The 27,285-nt window shown below is 41.9% G+C and overlaps 1 protein-coding gene across 3 annotated transcripts in view; it reads left to right on the top strand.

Annotated features, from left to right (window-relative positions):
• LOC120741314 (myosin VIIA and Rab interacting protein) overlaps positions 1 to 27,285 on the top strand; it is a 128,346-nt gene that overhangs the window by 51,672 nt on the left and 49,389 nt on the right. For all 3 annotated transcript variants that reach the window (XM_040044115.1, XM_040044116.1, XM_040044114.1), the window contains exon 3: positions 15,717 to 15,938. In XM_040044115.1, coding sequence (XP_039900049.1) covers positions 15,717 to 15,938 — 222 coding nt within the window. The remainder of the gene's footprint in view (positions 1 to 15,716; positions 15,939 to 27,285) is intronic.

Here is a 27,285-nt window from a genome sequence, read left to right as displayed (position 1 = left end):
TTGCTCTTTATCTCGGTCTCATTTTCTCGCATAGCTGCCATGCAGGCAAACCACTGATTGGAAACCTTATCAGAGTAGCACACATTTGACTTGGATTGTTTCCCAAAGTGAGGGCTCATTATTGCCCTGTTGTATAATTGTCGACAGCCAAAGTTGTTTCAAAGAGAAGTCTCCCCATAGCCCAGAGGCTTCATTTTAGCCATGGGTTCACAGAGAGGGAGAGAAAATGAGGGATACAGAGGCTGAAGACTGCTGATGTGTGGAAGTTTGTGGAAACTAAGCCACTGTTGGAGAGTGTAAAGCAGAAAGTTAAAGGCTTGGGATGATGGTGTCAAACTATATAAGGTATACTACTGTAAGGTTCTCGGGGAAGGAAGACTGAAGAGAGATGCGGTAAGTTTAGTTGACACTGGAAATCATAGATGGGCAAAGAAAAGAAGTATGGAACTGAAAGGAAAGAGTTAATTGTGAGTGTGACATTATCTTAAACCACTGGCAGCTTTATAATCTGCCTGGAAGCTGTGTGTAATTGATTCTCCCCCTGCATACAGTCTTTAATAATTGCTCTTACTTTGTTGTAATGGTAAACTCCACATTAAAATGCATTTGTCATGTCAATACAAACTCCCTCGGCGTATGTGTATGCTTTAATAACCCTATTGTTGTATGAGTGCATTAGCTCTGAGAGTCAAAAGTGAGAATGGGTGCCACCTTTTCAAATCAAAAATCAGATCATACTAATGCAGGTAATTACAGCTGTAAGCACTGCAATAATCTCCACAGATCACGAGTTTATCCTGTGTTAAGGAGTCTGCAAAGATAATGTTCCCTCACACAGGTAATTGCTTTAATAAAGGAATGGGAATGACATAGATCATTGCAGCTGTGGTATACCTGCTGAACAGATTTGACTGGCACATTAAACCATCTCATGAATGTTGTGTGCTTTACAGCCTTGGTTTCTCCTGACATGCAGTGTTTAAATGAACTGTGTCTCAGTGTCTCTGTATGTTCCCATGTGACTTTTATATGGATTCATACCCTGTTCCATCCATTTTGCCACATATGTCTGCGTACATGTTTTTTTTTTTTCCCTCATAGTGTTTTGCAACATGCCTCTTACCTCAGTGAGCTGGAAAGAAAACACTATGAAATGATGTATTTGAAGAAATGAAGCTTGTCTTTATGTGTGCTTGCTGATGCTTCAAGAATAAGTCCCTGTGGAAAACTAACCAAGAGCATAGTAAAGGAGGGGGGGTGGGTTTTTCCATTCTGAGGAGCATTTAGGAGGAAAAAAGTTTTTATGAAGTTAATAAGTTAATTAGTTTTTATGTATTTTTTTAAATTAAATTTGATTGGTGACTCTATTTAGGTTTTATTTCTTTGCTTTTCTTTGAATTTGGTAATGCTTAAAAAACAGTGTATTTGTATGGGTAAAAATACATTATATAGACATATGTAGACATTAACCCTACAGTAATGTGCTGATATTAATGCCTGAGTTGTCGTAGTTTCCATGCACTTTCACTTTGCAACAATATCACTAACTGCTGACTGAAGAACAACCAAGAAGAAAGAAATTTCATGAACTTGTTGAAATGGTGGCATCCTATTACAGTAACAAGCTTGAATTCAGTGAGCTCTTTAGCACGACCTGTTCTTTCTCAAAGGTTTTCTAAAAGCAGACTGCATGGGTAGGTGCTTTATTTTATACACCTGTGGCAATGGGAGTGTATTTCCCATTTGATTATAAATTCTTGTTATGCACATTCCTTGTTATCTGCTCACCACATTGCTGCTTAGAAATCTATGTCTAGATGGTATAGGAACAAATGAATTTCCCTACAAATTTTTAAGATACCAAAATACAGAGCAAAGTAAGGAATGTTGTCTTTAATCATGTCACCCACACAATCTTGAATGAGACAACTGTCTCTCCTGGTTTGATGTTTGGGATTATAGGATACTGGATTTTTATCTATGGTGTGACAGTATGGAAGCTTTCTGTATGGGTTTGTGTGAACATGCGTGCATTTGTGGGTATCTTTCCAGACTATCATAGTTCATTTCAAATGGAAAAAAAAAACAGTTGGGGAGAGCAACAGCAGCAGCTTCACTTCATCCCGGCTGTGGTCACCTTGAGCTTCTAATATGCTACCCTGCAGAGTGACAGGCAGGCATGAAAGGAAAAGGGGGCTTATTGTGCATTAAAAGCTACCAGTATGCCACCTATTCAGCACAAAGTGAAGATGAGAGAGACGGAGAGAAAAGACAGCAAGTATGTGGCTCTTCTTTATTTCTTGGAAGTGGATGAGTAAACCACACCAAGGCAACCACAGAAAAATGAACATGATTACTAATGCATGTTGTGTGAATTATCCAAATTCAACCACAGAATGCAAAGAAGTTTGAGAATGTGTGTTTAAAAGTTTCTGTTCCAGTGAAATATATGCATAATGTTTCAAGACTGCAAAGTAGAAAGTGGTAATAATCACTTTTAGTCATGTCCATCTACCACTCCTGAACTAGTGCCACTCAAAAAAAATTGTGCAAAAAGGTTTTATTTGCAATTAAATTTAAAAAGTTTTCTTTCATGAACGTCTTTTTTTTTCTTTTTCTTTTTTTTTTTTCTTGTGAAATGTCCACTCCTGCAAAGTGTGGTCGTTTGTGCACTCCTTTGTTGGGACTTCTTTATCACGAATGACTACGTCACGGTTTCCAGTGGCTTGATCACCTTGAGGCACTGCTGAGATTGTATTGAAGCCCACATTGCTTCGATCAGCTTTATAATCATCTCTGTACTTTTTGGGTCAAGCGTTTTTCATCTTCCTCTTGACAATACTTCACAGACTCTTTGTGGGGCTGAGGTCAGATGAGTTGGATGACCAATCAAGCACAGTAATAACATGGTCAGCAAACCATTTGGCAGTAGTTTTGGCTCTGTGGGCAGGTGCTAACTCCTGCTCCAAAAGGAATCAGCATTTCCATAAAGCTTGTCAGCAGAAAAGAGCATGACGTGCTCTAAAATCTCTTGTATAATGCTGCATTGACTTTCGACTTAGAGAGGAACAGCCACCGTCACAGACTTCACGATGGACTTCAGAGAATTCCTCAGTTCTTCCTCCCAACTATAAGACATTTATTCTCTAAGGAAATGCAAAATTTACTTCCATTTTCCAACAGGACTTTGTACCACTGAGCAACAGGCCAGTTCTTTTTTTCTCTTTAACCCAGGTAAGACGCTTCTGATGTCGTCTTCGTCTTCAAAATTTGAATTGATTTTTCCTCACAGTCCTCTTAAGGCTCCCTGTTCCTTGCGGACCATTTCTTACCACACTACTAATCTTTCATTAACATGCTTCAGTACGGCACTATGTGTACAGCCAGCCTTTTAAGCAATGACCTTCTGTGGCTTACCCTCCTTATGCAGGGCGTTGATGATTGCCACCTGAACAGTTGTCTAGTCGCCAGTCACGATTGTAGTTGTGTTTACTGAACAAAACCAAGAAATAAACACTATTTATACATTCTGAATAGTAATTTAAAACTGGAAATTAAATATTATAAAACTTGATTTTCATGAGATATAAGCTATAGTCATCAAAATCAAGATGAAAAGGCCTAAAATATTTTACTTTCGATGTAATAAATGTAAAATACATGAAAGTTTACATTTTAAACAATGCTGAATACTTTCAGATGCCACAGTATGACTCTAGTTACCAGTGTTGGGGAGTAATGGAATACATGTACGGGCGTTACGTTTTTAAAATACAAAATATGAGGAATAGGAGTAGCCCGACACGGAACCCGACGTATTAGTCAGAGGTCCCTTTACTACGGTTAGGAGCCGCGGACCTGTTTTATATAGGCGTAGAATAGTTTTCTATACGAGATTGCTGCAAAAAGTGCAGCCTTACCTAATGTCCACCGTACTGTTACTCATTATATTAAGATTTAAACATCTAGTTGGTATTGGTATGGCGAGTAGCCTTCAGTAATAGTAATAAATCACACAGCAATAGTACATTCATGTAGTTGTAAAAACGTTTGATTCTGTAGTGGAATATGTAGCGGGAGACTACTGTACCCATAAGGCTCTGTGTGTGTGTGTGTGGGGGGGGGGGGGGATCTTCTGGTAACGAAGTAAAGTTGGGAAACTTCACCCGAACGTGCTGAGTCCAGTGTCCTCCTTGTACATGGTGTCAGAAGTGCGAACGGTGGGTCTTCACGGTATTTTCGAGTACAGTACAGTGCAGTTAATTTGCGAGAGAAGTCTTCGCATTGGTGACCTGAAAAAGACCGGCATGCAGGTGATGTGTGGCCGAGGCGGTTAACAGCGCTAGCAACAAGACGCGCGTGCTCAGTCGAGTACGAGCCTCACATGTTGGAGGAAGGAGACGGGGTCGGCGCACCGGAAAGCTTGGATTCTGAACGCGAGGGATCCACACATCACGATGGCGACCACGGTACAAATGACTCCCCCAGAAACATTTGACTTTTCTCATCCTGCCGATTGGCCAAAGTGGATCAGAAGGTTTGAAAGATTTCGCATTGCAACCGCTCTCGACAATAAATCAGATGAGTATCAAGTTAACGCACTCCTGTACGCTATGGGAGATGCTGCTGATGACGTTTTGGCAGTTTTAGCACTGAGCGATGTAGATAAAAAGAAATATGCAACTGTCAAAGAGGCATTTGACAAACATTATGTAGGAAAACATAACATAATTTTTGAAAGAGCACAGTTTAACTCCAGACGGCAACAGGATGGTGAAAGTACAGAGTCGTTCATCACTGCTGTGCACAAACTTGCAGAAAATTGTGCATTTGGAGCACTCAATGACGAACTCATAAGGGGCAGAATTGTAGTTGGCATAAAAGACAAAAGACTGTCCGAGCAGCTGCAAATGGACTCAGAGTTGACTCTTGCTAAAGCCATTGAGAGAGTTAGGCAGAGCGAAACAGTAAAGAACAACAACAATCAATACTTCACAGTAGCACGGCAGCGGAGAAAACACTGAACATGGACACAATACGGACAAATACAAAACGTGGGAAAACGCAGACGTGGCAGAAGAAAGAACAAAAGCCAATCAAGCAAAGTGAAAAGGAATGTGGCTGCTGTGGTCGCAAGAACAAACGCTCATGGAAAGAATGTCCAGCCAAAGAGGTGCAGTGTTGAAAATGTCAGAAGAAAGGACACTTTGCTGTGGTCTGTCGCAGTAGCACAGTAATGGAATCGGTGACAGATTTCAGGGCAGCATACCCAGATGATTTTAAAGGTTTAGGCATGCCGAAGGAGCCTTACCACATTGAGATAGAGCAAGGAGCTGTACCAATAGCCCTATCTGCCTCAAGACGTGTTCCTCTTCCCCTCAGAGATGCCGTGAGAAACGAGCTGCACAGAATGGAAGAAATGGGAGTTATCTCCAAAGTCACTGAGCCTACAGAGTGATGTTCAGGCATGGTAGTGATCCCCAGACCAGCAGAAAAGCCCCCCAGAATATGTGTGGACCTCACACCCCTGAACACATCCTCCCAGCAGTAGATCAAACACTGCAATGATGAAAGATGCTAAAGTGTTCACGAAGCTCGACGCCCGGTCTGGATTCTGGCAAATTCCGCTCACGCCAGAGTCGAGGCCACTCACCACCTTCATCACGCCTTTTGGGAGGTTTCAGTTCAACCACCTTCCTTTTGGCATAGCATCGGCACCGGAACATTTCCAAAGGAGAAAGTCACAGATGCTGGAAGATTTTGAAGGGGTGATTTGTCACGCCGATGATGTGCTTGTATATGGCAGAGACAGGCAGGAGCACGACCAGAGGTTGCACTGTGTGCTCCAAAAGTTTCAGAAGGAAGGTCTCACTCTGAATGAGAAGTGTGAGTTTGCTAAAAGTCAAATAATCTTTGTGGGACACAAAGTGTCAGCAAACGGCATTGCGGCTGATCCCAACAAGATAACAGCAATCCAGCAGCTGCCACAGCCTCAGAGTGTGGAAGATGTGCGCCGTCTCATGGGCATGGCCAATTATCTTGCCAAGTTCATGCCACAACTAGCCACACTCACCATACCGTTAAAGGAACTGCTAAAAGACAGAAACGAGTGGATATGGGCGGAGCCACAGGAAACAGTGTTTCAAAGACTAAAATGGATACTAAGCTTTCCAGAAGTGCTCGCTCAGTAGTCCAACCCAGCAGATACACGAGTCGCTGCAGATGCATCGCCATACGGTATTGGAGCTGTTCTCACTCAGAAACAGTCTGACAACTCCTGGCGACCAGTCACATACATCTCAAGAGGTCTCACAGACATGGAGAGATGCTATGTGCAAATAAAAAAGGAGGCGCTCGTTGTAACGTGGGCGTGTGAAAGACTGTCATCTTACCTCATGGGATTACAGTTCACTCTAATCACGGATCACAAACCCCTGGTCCCTCTCCTGAGCACAAGAGGTCTGGACAACCTACCTCCACGCATTTTGAGATTCCGCCTCAGGCTGCTGCGCTTTTCTTTCACCATGGTCCATGTTCCAGGGAAGAACCTCGTCACCGCTGATGCCCTCTCACGAGCACCGCTGGCGGGGCCTCCCTCTGCTGGGGATCTTCAGCTGGAAAAAGAGGTGGAGGTTTTCGTGGACTGTGTAATCTCCCATCTCCCAGCCACAGATAAAAGGCTGGAGGAGATTAAGTTGGCGCAGGAAATGGATGACCTGTGTAGAAGGGTGGTGAATCAATGTGTGACAGGCTGGCCAGAAAAAGGTAAACTAGATCCAGAGTTAAGGGGGTACTGGCAATACAGAATGGACTTCAATGTGGTTCATGGTCTTCTTATGAAAGGGGAGAGATTTGTCATACCACCTCAAATGAGAGCAGAGGTTTTGTCACGTTTGCATGAAGGCCACCAGGGCGTTTCAAAATGCAGGGCCAGAGCAAAAGAGTCCGTGTGGTGGCCGGGCATCTCTACCCAAATAGGTCAGATGGTAGACAGGTGCGAAACATGTCAAAAACACAGGTTACAGTGCCGTGAACCAATGCTGGCAACGCCTGTTCCCGACCGCCCATGGAAAAAAGTAGGCATGGATCTGTTCGAGTGGTCAAAGAAACATTTCCTGCTGATTGATTTTTTTTCTCAAGGTACATTGAGATAGCTGAACTGAGACACACATCAGCAGAGGTCACTATTAATGCTATAAAAGAGGCCTTTGCAAGACATGGAGTTGCCAAAACTGTGGTATCGGACAACAGGCCGCAATTTTCATCAGAACAGTTCAAGCACTTTGCGAAAGAGTAGCAGTTCACACATGAAACGAGCAGCCCCAGGTCCCCAAGCCAACGGGGAGGCAGAGCGCGCTGTTCGTACCATCAATGTGGTACCTGTGGAAAAAGTATTGTGACTACAACAGAGCACTGCTAGTGTACAGGTCCACCCCACTGGAACATGGGTTCTCACCGGTACAGTTGCTCATGGGGAGACCATTGCCACAAGCAGCGGCGAAGCTGGTGCCAAAGTGGCCCGACTTACAGGCTTTTTGCATTAAAGATGAGGAGGGGAGGCGTGAGCAGGCAAAACACTACAACCGCAGACATAGAGTCAGACCGCTTCTGGATCTATCGTCAGTACAGAAAGTGTGGATTACTACTGAAGGAACCACTGGAGCAGTAGTTAGACCTGCCAATACCCCCAGATCTTATGTGGTAGAGACAGACAGGGGTTTTCTGAGGAGAAATAGGAGCCACCTTAGACCAACAGGGACTGTTACCAGATCTGGTCGAGAGGTGAGACCTCCTGAAAGATTGGATGTGTAATTATCTGTAGTTATCCATGCATGCCCTATTCAAAGCTGGGTTAGGCTGTTAGAGATGCTTACAATACTGTGTTCCGTTTAAATGTAAGTGAACAAATGAGGGATGTGTATAATCTTCACGTTTGATGATGCTCCGCATTTCTGTTCTTGTGAACTGTTTGAGTCGTTACGAAGTATGTCTTTAGCTAAAAGGAGGAGGTGTAGCGGGAGACTACTGTACCCATAAGGCTGTGTAGGGGGGATCTTCCGGTAACGAAGTAAAGTTGGGAAACTTCACCCGAATGTGCTGAGTCCAGTGTCCTCCTTATACAGAATACATTTTAAAAGTAACCTTCCCAACACTGTTAGTTACTGGATGGTTCGTGTAGTGCCACTATGAGGTTAACATTTGTACTCTGATATGGACTAATGTACTGAGTTTTGGTGCATTGTGAAAGGGTTTGTAACTCTGATTTTTATTCAATAAAAGTTAGACTTTGGAGCTTACTCCATCTTCTGTAGCCTGAAGTTCTAGGGCTGCATGTTTTATTTTTTTATTTTTTTCAGTGGATTATTCATTTGACACTTTAATATTTTAACTTGCACATGAGAGGGATCCCTGCCATCTGCCTGCAAGCTATATGATTTCATCTCAGCTCACCAGCCTCTTCACACCTGCACATCAATCAGCAGCTTGCCAGCAACCCAACAGCTGAATGTCACAACTCCTCTACCTTGATTTGTATTACCCATGTGCCAGTCTGCTACTGCATTGCAGAGGAGAATAAGAGTTGAGATTGTGGTACTCGCTGCTGTCTCTTGGAACCGGCATTGAAGTTAGATGAACTGTGTAAATCAGCTTTATCCTGCCGGGGTCCAAAGGAAAGTTTTTTTTTCTCTTCATTCGAGCCAAAATTTGCTTCAGGTGTTCATGCTCAAAGTCAGAAATGTGTGTGCATGCGCAAGAATTTAGTGTGTAGATAAGTCACTTCAGGCTGAATAACATCAGGAGGGGATGTCAAGCTGAGATCCTGACTCAAGCCTGAGTCCATACAGGCAGCCAGTCGCACTTTCATTAGTTGAAAGGACATCACATTGATTACATTCATTTCCTGAAGACTGACCTAAACCATCAATTCTTAAACCTTGCCCTCATTTTCACCTTCTGCTAAATTTAATCAATTGTTCAGTCGAACACTCTATGATTTGCAGTGAGAAGCATTTCTTTTTGACCACAGAAGGGACACAGGTCCCACTGTGTGAGTTTTGTAAACATCCAAACACAAGTCAAAGTACTTCTTCACATTTTGTATTTTCCACTTTGAAGTGAAGGCAGCTTAAGTGCTCAGAAAAGTCTCGAGTTCAGTTATCAAAGCGTTTAGCTGCTGTACACTTGAAAATACTCTGATCAATAAATACAGACACACACACACACACGCACAGTTTCGCTACACTAATACTATCCTGTCACCCCAGTCTTTGCTCACTTCCCTCTGCTGCCAGGCTGTGTGAGTCACTGGGATTCTGGTGAAGTGCAGATGCTGGTTTCTGCTGCAGCAGGCAGATCAAACATTTGATAAAAGTCTCTGTGGTATATTTTACGCTCATTTTCTCTGCGGCGCTTTGCTCAGCAATACCAACATGAACTTAACAGTATCACTACATGTGACCCCCACCTTCCTATGACATGCTACCGCCACATTTTTCCCTATTGTATTAAAGTTGTGCCATTTATCCAAAATCACACTGCGCATGCCAGTTTTTTTTTACCGTGTGTTATATCAAATATTTATGTACTCTTATGTGCTTGTATTTTGTTTTTAGCTGTTAGCAGTTTTTAGCTGAGTGCGCATCTCTATAGTGATGAATTAACTTTAAAAACACCCTGCATGGTCTTTAAGCAGGCTTCGATTTGTGCCATTTCAGATTTCACTAGTCCCTCCATATTTGCTCAGAAATGAAATCCCATTCCTTATTCAGAGATGGCGAGTCTCTCTGGCCTTCGTATAGAAATGCAGCAACCTGAAGTTTAGAATAAAGAGGGATTTTTAAGTTCTTAGTAATATGTTTTACTGTCATGATAGTTATTCTGATGCTACTTACTCATTACCTTTGGATTTAGCTAATTGTGTGCCTGTTCAGCATGCAGTCATGTGAAACAGAAGCTTTACACAGGACTCCATGCTATCTATAGAAAATCTAACTACACTGACCCATCGTTCAGCAGCAATAACTTGAATTTATACTTTTCTCTATGAATTCATTAATCTCTCACATCGTTGGAGAGGAATTTTGTTGCTTCGGTGTTGAGGTCAGGACTTTGGACTGGACCATTGCAATGCATTGATTCTTTTTCTTTTTTTTCAGCCATTCTGTTGTAGATTTGCTGCTGTGCTTGAGATCCTTGTCTTGCTGCATGACCCAGTTTTGGCTAAGCTTTTAAAGAGGTGGTCACACTTGATCAAAATCCAGGTCATTTGATTAGCAGGACTTTGCTGCTACTTACCCTCTTAATTCCTATAGAAGCAATAAAGGTGGACTCAGTTTTTCAGAGGGCTGCATAGAGTCCTACCAAACCTGACTTTTTCACATGACTATAGTTATAACACAGTTGCTGACGCTGACAGACGTGTTTCCATATCTGTATCTAATAAAAGTGATTCGACTCGAATCACTTTTGCTTTGAAGATCAATAGATGATCAATAGATGGATAGATAGATTGATGAGATATAGATATATGATATATATCGATGGATAGATAGATATTTGCGTGGGTTCACTCCGGGTATTCTGGCTTCCTCCCACAGCCGATCTGATATCCTCGTGTTGGTGGTGTTCCCACATCATCAGAATCTGATGATGTGGGAATAACACCAACACGAGGATATCAGATTGTGCGTCCAAAGACATGCAGTTAGTGGGGATAGGTTAATTGGTAACACTAAATTGCCCATATGTTTGAATGTGAGTGCGAATTGTTGTCTGTGTCTATTTGTTAGCTGTGAAACAGACTGGCAGCCTGTTCAGGCTGTACCCTGCCTCTCACCCTAAGACAGCTGGGATAAGCTCCAGCCCCCCCCCCCCCCCCCCCCCCCCACTCTGCGACCCTAAAAAGATAAGTGGAAGAGGATGGATGGACAGTAGTGATTCTTTACAGTGATTCTTCACAGCTAATCCACCTTATTAATCACAGTGACTTTCACTTGTGTGCTAGTCATTAGCCCTTGGATTCCAGGCCAGTTTGAAAACTGGTATTTTATCTGCCCTGGACAAAACCTTCCTGGATGTCCACTCAGCCTTGTGCTGGTTCTTGGTCTCTTTAATTGCATCCAGAGCTATTTTGGCTGCTACCTGCTGACGATGCCCCTTGGAAATCAAAGCTGGTTTCAGAGTAATTCACATTTGGGCATTTGTGATACCAGGCTTAGGTCATCAGTGCAACTGTTTTGAGAGCTATAACTCTTGAGCTCTGCACTGAGCAAGAGAACAGCTGCTGAGAGGGCGATACATCATTTAGAAAGAAACGGCAATTGTTTTTGTTTTCCAGCCAGACTGCAAAATGCCATTATCTAGATTACAAATCTGACCATAACATGATTCAACATCACCCAGAAACTTAAGCCTAAGCCAGCCTGTTTGTCATCTGGGAGACTGTGTCATCTGACAGAAAGAGAGAGAGAGGAATGGACATTACGGAGAGGTGGAAACGGAGGGAAAATTACTATGTTAATGGATGGCTGACAGACACTAGGAGTGTGAGTGAGAAGGGGATGCAGGGCAGACTTGATGGAAAAGGAGAAAGAGATGAAAAAGACTCGAGCTAATAGATCTTCAGCACAAACAATATTTGCTGGGAGTGACAGATTTTCAGAAATAGCCTGAGCATCATTAGGTCCACATATCATCCCAACTCTTCTGTATTGGATTACAAAACAAATTAGTATTCAGCGGGTGTGCTCTCTCCCCCCTCTTAAACCCATGGCACCGTCAACATGTGCACTGCAGCGACTTATTTGCATAATCAATCGTTTTTAATTTAACAGTTTGGCATCCTTAAACTTTCAGCACCTGTAGAACTTTGCAGAGCTGCTACAGTTAATCATGTTGACATTAAGGAAGGCTTCAGTAATTAATTATATTATACGCATTTCAAATGCAGCGAGGAAACCCAGAGATGGTGTGAATACAGTGCTAGTGGTTAACCTGCTCTACCTGGCAGTCTTAAAATAAACTGAGCCGAGATGAAGTAAAATTGATAAATGTGACGGTTAATCAACAGTTTGGCTCTGTAACTATATAAATATTGTTTCTAAATTCATTTAATGGTTACTGTCATTTTCCAAACATTCTCAGCCCATTCTGTTATAGTAGTGCAATACACATATTGATTGACAAAATAAGATTAATTTTAATGAGTGACTGACCTTATTTAATAAATAAAAATGTAGTATTTTACCCTCCTTTAAAGATGAAAGAGTGAATTTTAAACAGTTCACCCTCATTATTAAATTATTTATGGAGCTTTTTGTAAGCACAACGCTCTTATTAAACCCAAGATCTATGTGTGAATCAATTAAAGATCAGCAAGAATGTCTCAGACTGCGCTATAGGAGATAAATCTCTTTGCATAGCACAAGAGAAGATGTATAAAAGCAATGTACTCTGAGTTGGGTTAAAAGAAAATGTCAGTGTTACCACAAAGTCCAGTTATTAATTATTTCGCACATTTGTGTGTGTGTGTGTTTTTTTTTTTAAAGGGAGCAACTGGAAGAAGACAACGACATTGGACCAAAAAGATGAAGCAGAAATTTAAACAAAATATTTGTGTTGTAGCTTAGTAAACTTAGTACAGTAGGAAAAACAGTGATTCAAAACAAGCAAAATTACTGTGCAATGAACCTGCGACCTTGTTGCCTTCGAAATGGTTGCTTTGAAGACTGGGATCAGGTCTCCGTTCAGTCGTAGTCAGTAGTCACCTTCCACGCGACGTTGGTGCATTGAAACACTGTTAAGATGAGGTCAGTTTGCTATGAGTTTGACTGAATGGGGTCCAGTTGACCATTATATGCAATCTGTTTGTGATAATATGGCAATTAATTATGATAAACCTGTGAAAATTGCAAATTTGTTATCATCGTCCTTCACATTAACTGCATACATTCAGAGTTCAGTCAGAAACCCAAAGATCTGAAACAGAAATCCTTTATATAGGATAATCTTTAATATAGGCATATATACCGAATAACAAATACTAATAAGCAAGTCTGCAGCCAGAGTGTCCTATTTGAAAGAGACTAGTTTCAGACAAGTTGCTCTCAGTGCTGCAGACTGACTAAGACTGACTGCAACATGTTGTGTCATGTGTTTATATAGTAGATGGCGGTTATTTGCAAACTTTCGCCAGTCTGTCTGAGAGTGATCCTCTGAGGTGGACCATGACTGTTTGGAGACGGGTTGCCAACCACCCTGTGATCAAAAATGAGCTGGTAATTAAATGCAAGCACAAGGCAATGGCAGATGTTCCCCTTTTCTTTCACAAGGAGCTTGCAGTTCTATTTTTTTACTCTAGCATGCCTGAGCTATCAGCCGTTAGCAGGAATTTTGGAGCATTCTTTAAAATGTAATGCTATAATATTTCCAGCACATTATTATTATATTATAAGCTGTATGCCAAACACCTGTTAAAAATCAGTAACTCAAAACACTGCTATGTGAATAGGGAGCGCCTTGTGTTATTTCTCACTGAGGCCAATTGTGCCTCACTGATACCTGGATGACCTACATGTATCTACACCGATTACTCTGCACTGAGCACAGGTTTTCATGTCTCATTAACAGGGAAATGAGGTAATGTGAAGCGATAGCAGGCATGATGAGCACTCTTTGTCTTTGGATATGTGTACATTTGCCCGATCATTTAATTAAATGGCTATAGCTAGCTGCAGTCTAACTGGGCTGCTCATTAAACCCATAACACGAAAGCAGAAAGGCAAAATGGATCCTGATCATAATCAGGATTGAGGGAAATGATTTCCAGGCAATTGCCTCTTTAGCTTATTGAGATATTAATGTTCTCTGCATATATTTCCCTTGCTTTTGTTTGCGCACATAAATGTGTTTTGAATATTTTCATTTATCATTTAATTTGAGCGCAACCAATATTTGCCAGCTGCAAAACTATGAAAGCCTCCTTTTGAATACGTTTTTGGTATATAATTGTTTACGTCCGTGTCCATATGCAACGCCCACGCTCGTCACCCCAAACCCACCTCTTTCTCACATGGCGCTGTATATGAAATGGTTGGTTCGTCTTGTTATTATGCTACGTCTAATGATGCATAGGAAAAGCAATCAGCGAGGCGGCAGAGGAGATCTGCTCGAGGAGCAGCGTTAATAACTTAGGGAAGCAGGAGAGTGCAGGGTCCCCGCTGGTTCGACACAACATGTACACAAAATACACACAGGAAATTTGCAATATGCTGCATTCACCACACTTTTTGCTCCCTACTTAATTTTTCATGTATGACTTAGTGGTTTGGTTAGGATTGACTCTGTGGTGTAAAGAATACTTCTAACGCCTCTGGTATGCACATATAAGCCCCATCTGCCATGCACATGTGTGCATCTGTGAGATCAGCGTAAGCTCAGTAGGCCGTGACCTGGCTGAGGGTAGGGTAGAGGCTTTAAATAATTTACCCGCTGCCCATTCAAGCTGAACTCACTTTCACACCTCGCCAGCAGCAACATCTCGATCTCTGCATCTCAGCTGCCGCTCGTGCCTAATGACAAGTGATGGCTGATGATGTAAACATGGATAAATGTGTTCTTACTCGAGCTCTCCTTCTCACTGAGGGTCATTTTAAATATAGCTGACACAAGTGCAACATCGAATGATGATGATGATGATGATGACGATGTGTTTATGATACAAATGCGAACCATTACATAATTTATTGTAGCCTCTGCTGATTTTGCATTTTGCCCAGTAAGCACAAATCCTGCAGAGGTAAACCCATGTGCATAGTTAATGTGAACACTTGAGGCTTCGGATAGGAAAGATGCTTTGCTGGTTAAAACACTGATTAACAGTCCGTATTATACTGTCTCTCTCATAAGCTTAATACCCAGCTACAGGTGAAGGATATAAATTTAGTCTCACTTAATTTTTGGAAGCTGTAGGATTGTCAGAGTCAGCTGAGACTGTGGATTATTGTTTGCTTTTTTTCAGTTGGTTTTGTTCAACTTTTTAGCCTAATTCCTAATTGCTGATCAGTGGAAACAGTTCTCTGATGTGATCAGCGAGTCTCTGTTCATCATTTATGTGATTTTAAACCTTAGTTTGAGTAACTCATCAGAGGCTTTCTATTTATGCTCCTTTTTTTCCCAGTCAGGCTCGTTTGTGTGTATTGACCTTCAACTTAACTGCGATTTAAGCCAGTTTATTGTAATTATTCCAAACCTCATAATATCTTGATTAACAAACTACAATTCAGTTTCATCTGATGCTTTGGATGCGCATGACATGCTGTCCTCAGCGGAGTTCCGACTGAAGTGCAAAAAAAAAAGGCATGACAGGTCCTCGCAAATTGAAATGTCAGCCATCACGTTAATTCCACAAAATCGGCGTAAGGGAAAGAGAAGGCGTTTGAGGCAGAAACATGGAGCAGCAGAGTGTTTTCACCAAACCCTTGACCCCTTCTGCCCTTCCCTTGTTCACCCCCCACCGCCCAATTTTTCATTTGCCACAGTTTTTTCATTCACTCTGCATCGCGGCGTCCTCCGCCGTTTTCACGTCCTACCTCTCAACCAGGCGCTCACATCCCCCCCCTCTCTCTCTCTCTCTCCCCCTCCCCTCATCCTATCTCTCTCGCTCTCTCTCTCTCTCTCTCTCTCTCTTTCTCTCTCTCTCGCTCTCCCGGTTTCAGCGAGATGAAGCAGGAGCTGGCGGAGGAAGGCAGCAGATGCTCCATCCTCTCCAAGCAGCACCGCTTCAACGAGCACTGCTGCATCCGCTGCTGCGCGCCCTTCACCTTCCTGCTCAACCCCAAGCGCCAGTGCCCGGACTGCCAGTACAACGTCTGCAAGACCTGCTGCACCTACAGCAAGAGGGACAAAGCGTGGCTCTGCTCAGCGTGCCAGAAGGGCAGGTTAGTGTTTCCACGCAGACACGTTCACATACACACCCTGGGCAGAGGCAGAGGCAGGGGAGATTAGGTCAGTGGAATGAATGAGGGTGAGAGATATGAGAGAAGCTGTGAATTGGCTGACTGGAGGAGACTGAAGGAAGAGGAAAATTGATGGGGGGGTAAACGGGAGGGAATTTATGAAAGAAGAAAAGAAGATTAAGTGAGGAAGAGGGCTGTAGGAAAACTGACTCTGAAGGAGACAGATGGGGAAAAGTGAATGAACGAGAGGGAAAGGTGGACTTTGATGGTGACAGTGCCTTAAGGATGGGTGTGTTTTGAGTCTTTTCCTGATTTTTGTTTTGCTGCTTTTTTTAAACATCATACTGTCCAATCCTTTCTTACTGAAACATCCCTCTTTCCATTTGCATTTTTCTGCATGTTTAATATGGTGATGAAGGGGAAAAGTGCAGGGCAGTTAATGAAAAGGTGGAGAAAAGTTATAAAATAAATGTTACGATTGTTGATATGAACTGTTGGTAATAGAGATACAACAAGGCAGTGGTGATGAAAATTGGCACGTGTCCATTTTTCTCCAGCAGATTTCACATTTACATAAAAAAGACCCAATTTCTACAGTAAAATAAATGATTTCTTTCTGCTTTTCTCCCAAACAAAAAAGTCAGGGTTTTAAAGGAATCAATGCATGTTTGTGATTTGAAGGACAAAAAAACCAAAACAATCAGGAGCGTGTGAGGCAGGGGAACGCCACTTGCGTTTGCAAATGACTGCTGTGTGTGCATATGTATGTGTCTGTGTCTGTTTTGGGCTGTTTATGCATGCAGTTTTGTCCAAAGCCTTGGGAGTTATTCGTGTGTCCCGACTTGCCATTAGATGAATATTAAACTCTCTGTGTCTGAGCAGGTTGTTGAAAATACAACGCCAAAGTGTGAGTCCATTTGTGGTGGATTCAGTGGGGTTTGGGATATGATATATATGTGTGTGTGTTTAGGCTCTAAGTATCAGCTTGTAAAAGCTTCTTTTGTATGAGGTGATGTCTTCAAAGGTGTAATTTTTTTGTTGTAATGTTAGCAACACTCCAGAAAAAACAGCAGGCATGTGTATATGTGCTGCATTTAGCATTTTCTGACTATTTGTGTGTGTGTGTGTGTGTGTGTGTGTGTGTGTGTGTGTGTGTGTGTGTGTTTAGGGTAATAGGAGTGGACAGGATTTAAGAGCGCAACAAAGCCGCCGAAAAAAAAAATTACGCCGCCCCTCGCCTTATTTCATCCCCTCAGTCGCCTAGCTCTGTCTCTTTCTGTCTGTCATTGATTTTTGCTGCATGGTGTATTGAGTTAGACCCGCTGCCCTCGGTCCTGGTGTGTGAGACAGGAGGGAGAAGGAGGAGTGGGAGCAGGAGAGGCAGCGAAGAAGAGGAGGAGAAGGAGGGAAAGAGGTGATGGTAGTCAAAGGAGGTGACAAGATTTGCATCGATCATCTCTCCCCCTCATCTTCTTCTTCTTTCTGTCTGTCTTCCTTTTGAGTGTGTGTGTGTGTGTGTGTGTGTGTGTGTGTGTGTGTGTGTGTGTGTGTGTGTGTGTGTGTGTGTGTGTGTGTGTGTGTGTGTGCGTACCTCTGCTGGGGGCTCTGTAATGTTCTCATTACAGCTTTAGACTGAGTCACAGATGGACCTGATGTCACAGCATTGCCGTCTACCAGCTACATATAAATACAGCACTTTTCATTAGCGCATTAAACAAGCTTAAATCTGGTTTTAGCATGAATTACTCTCTCTGGGTGGAGTCATGTCGTTTGGAACAGCTTTCACTGGGAAGAGAAGGCTGGAATTTGATTTTCAGAAATAGCTATTAGTTACGATTGCAAGAAAATGCACCGGTTCGATGCAACGTACCTCCTCATCAACAGTATTTTCATTAGAGAAAACATCGAATGAAATACAGTGTTAGTCAAACTCACGAGTTGAAAAAAGTTCATGGGTTTTGTCTCTTTTTGAACCATTTCTGCTGAATCTAAATGCAAAATCTGTTCGCAAAGGAAACAAACCGCCAAATGCTCTCACTCACATTCACCGGCTGTCCATCAACATTCACAGTGGCGTGGCCACGCTGCCCACAAGTGTGATCCAACTACGGAAAGCAGATTTGTAATCATTGCACACATGGACGCACTCAGAGGCTAAAGTCACCCACTCACACATGGATGCCTATTAGAATGTATGCATGTATATCCAGGCAGACTTATGCTCGCATGCAAGCAGACATGAGGACGTGCATCGGTTATATATTTGTTAATTAAGTGTGAGCAGGACTGGTTGACATAGATGTTGTAATGGATTGCATAAATGTTTCAGGGCAACCACAGAAATGGTTGCGTGTCGATGGCAGATGGTATCTGTAGAGAAGACTCAGTGATTCGGCAGCTTTGTAATAACACCTTTCTAGCCTTGTGAAACACGCATATACACACACACTCACACACACACACACATATATATATATATATGTATACACACACGCACCAAACGCATCTGTCCCCTCCTGAACGGATGGGACAGGCATGACCATTTTGCAGCCTGGTTGAATTAACGGCATCCTCGGCCCATGGTCTTCAAACACACACAACCGCTCACACATAGTATAATCACACTTGCCACACACCAGTGGTTTTTATCGGAGAAGTCAAAACATTTTAGCGGGAACTGAAAAGTAATTTTTTTTTCTCCTTTCGGCTCTACACCCAAGCACTGGTGAGAATGTTAAAGGGGCAGAGAAGGGAGTAAGTAAGGTCAAGAGAGAGGAAGAAGAAGGGAGGGCAGAAGGATGAAAAAGGAATGACAGAAGAGGAAATGACCTGTCCCAGTTATTCAAGAGTGGAAATGCAAGTAAATTCTCCTTTTGCTGTGTCTCACAAATCGCTTTGTTGCTTTCTCTTTGTCTCTGCCTTTGGAAAAAATACTTCTCTGCTACCCCCAGCCTTCTCTTGCTTTTAGTTTAGTATTCTCTTTTCATCCATCTTTTCCACATTTACATTAGAGCTACTGCAACTCCCTGCATTTAAACTATAGGGGCTCCTCTGTGCATCTCTATATAGAGTTGTCAGGCAGTGTATGCACAGAGGGCTGGTCTGCACAGAAATTTCAAAAAAACAAAACAAAAAAACCGAACAGACAAAATGTTTGTACTGTTTTCGTAATCTCATCCTAAAGCATGACTTTGAGGAGATTATGGCATCTGCTACGCTGTACAGTACATGTACGCGAACACTCATGCAAACAGGCGAGGCTTGCACACAAGCACATGCATGAGGAATTCACAGAGAAGCAGAAAGCCATGCTGAAACTTACATTAATTGGGGTTTTTTGCCATTAATTTTAATGTTTTAATCAGATCACGCATGGATGCACATCATTTTACTGTGCAGCTTATGGATTAGCAAGAACAAGCGCAAACAGATCCCTGCACATATACCTCAGAGTCCTCTTAAACAGACATTTCCATGTGCGCTGCTGCAGTTACGATGTGACGTTAGCTGTGCATCGTACATCGTAAAGAGCATGTAGTCGCTACTGGTAACATGCAACCTCACACATCCACATATATGTTACATCCACTCACTGCTACAAATAGCACTCCCTGTTCAGTCCTAGAAGCTGTTTGTGAATCCGGGAGGTCCTTCTGTTTGTTTTCATGTCCAACGAGAACCATATTGATGGTTCACACCACATCTGAATGATTCAGATTTGTGATTGACAGAGGTTGTCAGTCTCATAGCAATAGGTTCATTTAAAAGGAGATGAAGGGGTGCTGATCATATGATTCACCCAAAGGAATGTGATGCTACTGCCTCTGGTCTCGTCGTGTGAATACTTTGTTCATGGCATAAAAATGCATTTGCATAGAAATCTAACTGCATCAGTAGCATGTTTAGATCCTTTTAAAATCGTGACATTTGACATATTCTCTAGTCTGTTTCTGCCATTTGATTCCACCTGCTCATTCTTCCATTGTGTATTGTAGACTATTTATTGATTGCCTAAATCTCCTTGTGCCGACACGCTGCCGTGCTGTTCTCACCACAAAGCCCCATATTGAAATCATTTCAGCTTTTAAGGCAAATCAATCTTGTAACTGTTTAATTGATTTTCTTAAACAGCCCCTCTACACCGTAGCTCATTAATGCTACAGACACACTAGGGGAAGCAGTGGTTGGAGAGGCAGCATGACCAAAATGACAGAAGCTGTAATCTTGTTGCCTTTGACATGGTTGTTTCAAAGACGGGGGTCTCCAACCACTTGCAGTCAGTCTTCAAAGAGACTTTTGGTCTCGATAAAACTGCAGTAAGATGGAACGGTCTCCTTTCAGTTTGTGTTGGAATCTGGTCAAGTTGGCAATGACATGCAATCGGTTTGTAATAATAGTGTAATTAACTGTTCCAGACTGGTGAAAATCGCGAATCTGTCACCTTCAGCATACACAGAAATTCACATAGATTAACTCATAACTGCATAGATTTGAAATTGAAATTCCTCCACAAATAGTGATACAGCTGCTGCAGGATGGCAATTTAATTGCAAACTGATGCTCAACCTTATAGGAATGTAATCAGAAAACAACCAATTGGCAACCAGCTGTTTCTAGTCCCTTGCAGGAAAGAGACATCACAAAAAATGTATTCTCACTCACGTAGACTGGTTCAGATTGATTGCAACGTGTTGGGCATCTGTGGTCGCAAATTTTGAAGCCATCTTGATAACCTTCTCCCACCAACGATGTGGAGATCCAACCTCTTTAGATCCAATTAAAATCAAGACACTCAAAAAGATGCTCTGGAAAAGAGTAGAATTCTTGGAACAGAGTTTAATACACTGAATCATATGAACAGCAGGAAAAATACATACAGACATTTAGCAAGAAAATTACATAGCAGAAAGCAAGCAAAGCAAAACCCCGGGTGTACAGCCTTAAGCACAGACAGCAGAGCAACACAGAGACGGACAGAGAGTAACAGCAGAGGGGAAAAAGTGCTGGGGGTGTCCTCTGGTCCTCTAATATACTGGGACCAGTATCCCCGCCCCCTGCTGCTGAGTAACTTTCCCACGCGCCCAAACGCAGCTGCAGAGGTCAGGTACAGGCCAGGGTACGGGCAGGGCTCTGGCTGAGTGCCCTGCCCAAAGGGACACCCTTAGGTTAACCCTTTGCTTTGCCCTCTGACAATAGGTCACAACATGGTCAAAGGTCACACATTAATCCTAATTATTAATATATAATCTTATAACTACATAGGTTCTTAAAACACTTCAGTGTAGTTCAAAGTATGTGTGTGTGTGTGTGATTATATCGTATGATATTTTATCGTGATGTGTTTACTGTTTTGGTTGTGCTGCATGAAAGACGTTGAGTGTGTATTAGGGAAGGTTAGTTAGCTGGAGAGTGAGTTATGCAGCAGAACTCTCAGCAGCATTAACTGCCCCGTTACTGCACCACCTTAATAAACCTCGGTGAAGCAAAATGTCTTGTGCTTAAGACTCTACATGAAAGTTAAAATATATATGTTCAGTGCACATAGATATATAGTGTATATAGTTACATAGTTATACATATCAAACAAAAATCCACCACACATCTGTTTGCATTTATAAATTAGACAGCAATTATTTAGAAACCTTCGCCAATCTGAGAGTGACTGCAGTCGGTCTGAGCTGAAACAGTTGTTTCAAGGTAGGTGCAAGCACTTTCTGATCACAAGTGGTTGCTCAAAGGTAGCCTCTGGGCAACTAGTTGGCCACCACAACCACTTGCAATGGAAAAATTCAGTCAAGTTACCAGGCAGCCACCGGTTTTTCCTAGGGTTACAAGAAGATTGTTGTCTTGTTTTTACTCTAGTCTGATAGAGCCAGACAAACAGGTTGTTTTGTACAGCTGTATATTTTTTTCTTTTACAGTTTTATTAGAGTGCATGAATTCAAATATGCAGCTTTTATGTTGACTGTGCAGTTTCTCTGACTTTTCACCTGCCTGTCTCCAAACCCATTAATCTTCCCCCTTATCAACACCTCCACACAAATACAAAATGTAAGCATGAGATTTAATTTTCTTTCTTTTTTTTTACCGCATTCACATTTTTTGCTCATGAATATTTATGTTAGCGTCTCCAAATCATCCCAAAACAATAGCGTGTGTGTTTACTAAGACACCGGTGCAAAAATTCAGTGAACTCTCACGCTGCTGCCAGACAAGCACCTGCGGCTAGCAGAGGAAGCAAGTCACAGTGTGATCTTTTTCTGTCCTCCTTGCGGGGGTATTTTTATCAGTGTGGGTGAGCAAGACTATAGTCTTAGACGGGGAGGGTGTGCCCTACAGCGCCAGGCTGCAGATGAAATGTGTCTCATTTTTAATAAGACATTTGCATGTCTGTCTTGCTTTGTTTCTTGCTGCTTGTTTACTCCATGTTTCTGCCAGGTTTCTAGCAGCTGGGTGCACCGTGCATTGCAGGACAGGTTCCTTGCTGTTTTTCCAATAAAGAGCCTAAATAGAAAGTTGCAAGCCTCAGTGGGTGAACAATGAAAGTCCCGACCCCCTCTTTCATTCATCACAGTGCAGCACTATCAGTTTCTAGGTTGGAATGTTTAAATCACACAACACAGTTAACCGTAATGCAAATTAATGTGGGTGTAATCATATTTTGCACTGCTGGGAAATATAATTCCATGTAAACTTGCTCAGGTTTATTAAAATCAGCAGCCAAAATTGACACTAAACTGGGACTCTGAACATTCCCATACTTCCAGGAAGCTTTTTTATCAGAAACAAGAGTGCAGCTGAACCAGCATCTCTCTGAGCTGCAGGCACAGGAAAGAGAGCCACTAATCACCCTCTCTGCTTCCTTCTCCTCCTCCTCCTCTCTCCCTCCTTCACGGCCTTGTCTCGTGTCCAGCGCAGCTGACACAGTAGCCACCAGTCGATCATAACTCCTGCCTGTAATTTGCATTTCATAGAGTCACCCGGGACAGCAGGCACGCGCACGGCCTCTCACAAGATGCACACACAAACGCACTTACGGCACCCAGTGCAGATTAAGTGTACATCCACATTAATATATTTTAGTTTTAGCATGCACACTAATTTAAAATGGGACTTTTAAGAATCTCTGCTGACCCAGTTGTGGTTTGAAAACACCGGGATTGTGCTTGAGCCTGGATGTGCCGAAACTTTTAGATGGGTGATGTCAGTCGCCCATATGAAACTGGAACAGTAGTAGTAGCAGACTCTCATGCCTTTTCCTATTTCTTCATCCTTTTGTGGATACTTGTTTCTCATTTGTTGTGTCTTTGTCTGCCAATGGGAAATGCTCCAATGTGAGTGTGTTTGCTTTGCAGCAACAATTCAGTAACTGTATACTTAATCCTTACAGATTAAGCTAAAACCTTTGGGTCTCGCTTCTCTAGATATCGACTAATAAAGTTTAAATGTTTATTAAAACCGAATAATTTCTCCTACTCGTTGTCTGAGTTTTCTTTTTATCTTCCCTAACTTTCAGTCTAGACGGTTTGATCGCCTCTCTTTTTCTTTTTTTCAAGCGATCCGAGTGTTCTCGCAGGAAAATTGAATGTCGAGTTTTATCGCAGACTCCGTGAAGAACAACCATTCAGCAGGCCATCTTGCCCAAAAGTAGCCGAATTGCCCCAGTAAGTCAATTTTATGCAAGCTACAGGTCCATCTCCTGAGTCTAGGATCATACCCACTCTACCTAAATGATATAGCTGTATTTACAGTTAATATAAATGGGAATTATAAATGTGCTGTAAACTGATATAGTTTTCATTAAAGCAGAGTTTTGCAAGGAAAATGGTTTAGCTTAGATGTAGCCTTAGGTTCAAAGAAACTCCTTGCCTTTTCATTTCAGTTCCACTTAAGTTTTATTCAGGTATATTTCTCACGTTAATTGAAGTGTACTTGCTTGAATTTTACTAATGCAATTTGTGTGTGTTACTCTCAAACTAATTACTATAGAGTTTGGTAAGCCTTGAAGCACTCTCTGTGTGTCTGTCCAGTAAGGATTTATGTGTGTGTGTGTGTGTGTGTTCATGTGAGTGTGAATGCTTGTATTGCAGTGCTTCTTATCGTGTGGCTCCTTGTGTAGCATAAAAGCCTTTTCTCTGTAGGGGATGAGGTCTTCTTGAAAGCAATAAATCACTATTATTCAGGTAAACATGCGAGCGCACACACGCACAAAAAGAACCTTGGACGTTCCCTCTTGCGGGTGTGCTAATTCCTGTCAGTTGTGCTATTACCAGTGTGTTATTTTGCAGCTATGGCTCTGAGTTATTAATGTCTCTCTGATGTCACTAGTCAGGCTCCACATCCCAGGCCTCCTCCGTATGTGTGTGTGTGTGTGTGTGTGTGTGTGTGTGTGTGTGTGTGTGTGTGTGTGTGTGTGTGTGTGTGTGTGTGTGTGTGTGTGTGTGTGTGTGGGTGGGTGAGACTGAATCAGTTAGACCTCTGAACTGAGCACCTCTCCAGGTCCAGTTGTGGAGCGAGCTACACTGAAGCAGCACAATCCGCAGTGCCTGTGATCTGATGTGTACCAGCAGGTAAAATCCTGTAATTTCTCGACCGGGGAAACTGGCTGCCATGTTGTAACGCTCCATGTGAAGCCAGTGATTTACAGCTTTCAGTGCTCACACAGCAAGCCTGCAGCACCGAGGTGATTGGAAATAAATAAATAAAGCAGTTTGTGCAGTAAGTTGGCTAGTGGTTTATAACACAAGCTATAAAACTCATTTTTTCATTGTGGGTTAGTGGAAATGGAGACAGAAAAGTACCTACTAATGCTGCTTTATAGTCGAGTCTATCTTTTGTGTGTTCGATTGGAAACCTTTATTGGAAATTTTTTCCACTCAACCTCTACATTTGAGTAAATCTTTAGTCCTGACAGTGTCTGGTTGGGGTGCGGTACGATACTGCACAAAAGTCTTGATTTCTTTACATTTTGTTAGGAAAATGGCAAACGGGTCCATTAATTAAAACGTGTGCAAAAATGCGTGGAAATACCGTGTGTACGGCAGAAGCAGAGTTTCTACAATTCTAATGAAATAATTGCTATGATCACCTTTAGTCTTCAGTGTAACTTGAACTCTCTTATGTCTCATTTCTTTAACACTCAAAGCTGTTCTTTAGATGTTGGCTCCCTTTTGTTCCATCATGGACCCCCAACTCCATAGCAGCTTAGCATCTAGACCCTCCTCTTACATTAGCTGCAAAATTATTATAGCTAATATTCCCTTCCACTAAAAAAAAGAAAATGAGTCATTTTTAGTTTATTATTGATTTGGTAAATCAAGAAAACTGTATCCTCCAGTATGGTTTAAACAGACTTCACATATTTGTGGCTATTAGTGCAGTGCTGCTGGAGAATCTGTGTGTTTTACTCGTGTCATTTGAGGTCAGCACTTTTAATCCATCTACTAACATTTACAAAGTAAAGACCTTGTAGCTCAGTAACTACTGCACATTGTCTTACTCAAATAGAAATTTTAATATGCACATTCTCCCTTTGAGCCCTCTCCTCCCTCACTGACTCACTCTGTTTCACAATGACTGCTTTTGCAGATGTGATCTATCAATAACATCTTCAGCAGGGGAGATACCCCACAGTACAGCCATTCATGTCTGATATCCTGATGGACTGGCAGGGGAAGATGTGAACTCAATGATTGGCAGATCAGTGGAATCAATCTCTGGTTTCGGGTTATGAATTAGGTTTAGTGGCTTTCACAACACACTGAGATCACAATTTATTCCTTTTCCTGTAAATCTTCAAGAATTTGGCATGAAATGAAAAATATTGCATGAATAGTAATAGTTTTTTTTTCTCATCCTAACTTCACCTCTCACTTTTGCTCTTCCTCTTCTGCACCCTCATCCTTCCCTCAGGCAGATCATCCTGTCTGATCTCCTGTCACAGTGAACCCTCTGCAGTGTAACAGAAGTTATTATTGCTGCGGGATTTTCATACTCATTGCACATTCCTTGGTTTGAACCCAAGAGTCCCTTTAATGAAAGTTAGGTTTTTTTAACCCAATTTTCCAGTATTTTTATACATTCTGTCAATGTTGGGTTAGATTTCACAAGGATTTAAGAAGCATATATCCTGCAAAATGACTACTGAGAAGGATCTGCAAGGAGCAAGAACTGTAACATAAATCCTTTGATTGATTAAATAAATACACTGATCCATTAATCATGGCTTAATTGAACTAACAATTACTTTAAAAGTAAAGCTTCAGTTTCCCTCTGGAAATGACTGAACAGCACAAAATCTCTGAAATACAGTTTTGGTGCACCTGTTGACTGAAAGAGAGTTTAATTGAGTGTGAACATGGACATGAGCATGGTTATTGGTGTCAGACAGGTTGGTGAAACACCCTGAACAGGACTCTAGTTTCTAGAGGGTACGTCACTGATAGATGAGCAGGGATGTCAAACTCAGAGTACATCATGCGCCATATACAGCCCACTTTAATATTAAGTGGGGCATTGTTCGTTTTTTCAGTAATATAACGTAGAAGATCGGCAGAAAAGTGATCGAACTAATTGAATCATTCTGAAAATCAAAATGTGCTTGAAATGGCACTAAGCTATAAAAAACAGGCTAATACTTTGAGTGTATGTAGGTCACTACTCCCCTGCACTACATGCTGCAGTTACATTTACTGCGACCTTTATTTTTTTTTTTGTAAATAAAGCCAAGTATTTTTGGCTGATAATAAAAGACAAGCTGACTCCGCTAAATATCTATTTACAGTCTACCAGATCTGTGATTCAGATTATATTTGACATGAGCTGACCTTGTTCCAAACACCCGAGTTTGCCAGATGTGGTTCAGCTGAGTGAGTCATGAGGTGTTTAATCAAAGTATAATATGTCATGAAAATTAGAAACAAGTCTTTGAATGACTTTAATAGACTGGCAACATGTCCAGGGTGTACCCTTCCTCTCTCACTGTGACCGCTGAGATTGGCTTCAGCTCCCAATTAGCCTGAATTAGTTAAGCACAAGAGGATGGATGGATGGATGGACGAGTTTTGAAGTAAAGAGGAGTGTGTTCAAATAAAATTAGGAACATAAACTCTTAAAGGTTTTCATAGTTACACATAAATGCAGTAAATATTTTATGTATCAACATAAAGTATAAATACATAACTGATGGAGTAGCAGTTCACCAAAACACATAAAAGTATCAGTTAAGTTTTTAATAGCTGATCAAAGCTATTGCTATATTTCCACTTAAGGGAAAGCACAGGTGTAGTAATGATGGCTGCATTCCACTTTGATGATGTCACGCTTTTGC

This window comes from Simochromis diagramma, unplaced genomic scaffold, assembly GCF_900408965.1.
Source record: "Simochromis diagramma unplaced genomic scaffold, fSimDia1.1 OVJJ01000602.1, whole genome shotgun sequence".
Taxonomy (NCBI): domain Eukaryota; kingdom Metazoa; phylum Chordata; class Actinopteri; order Cichliformes; family Cichlidae; genus Simochromis; species Simochromis diagramma.
The sequence above is the reverse complement of the archived record's forward strand: the minus strand, read 5'-3'. Positions and strand labels throughout refer to the sequence as shown.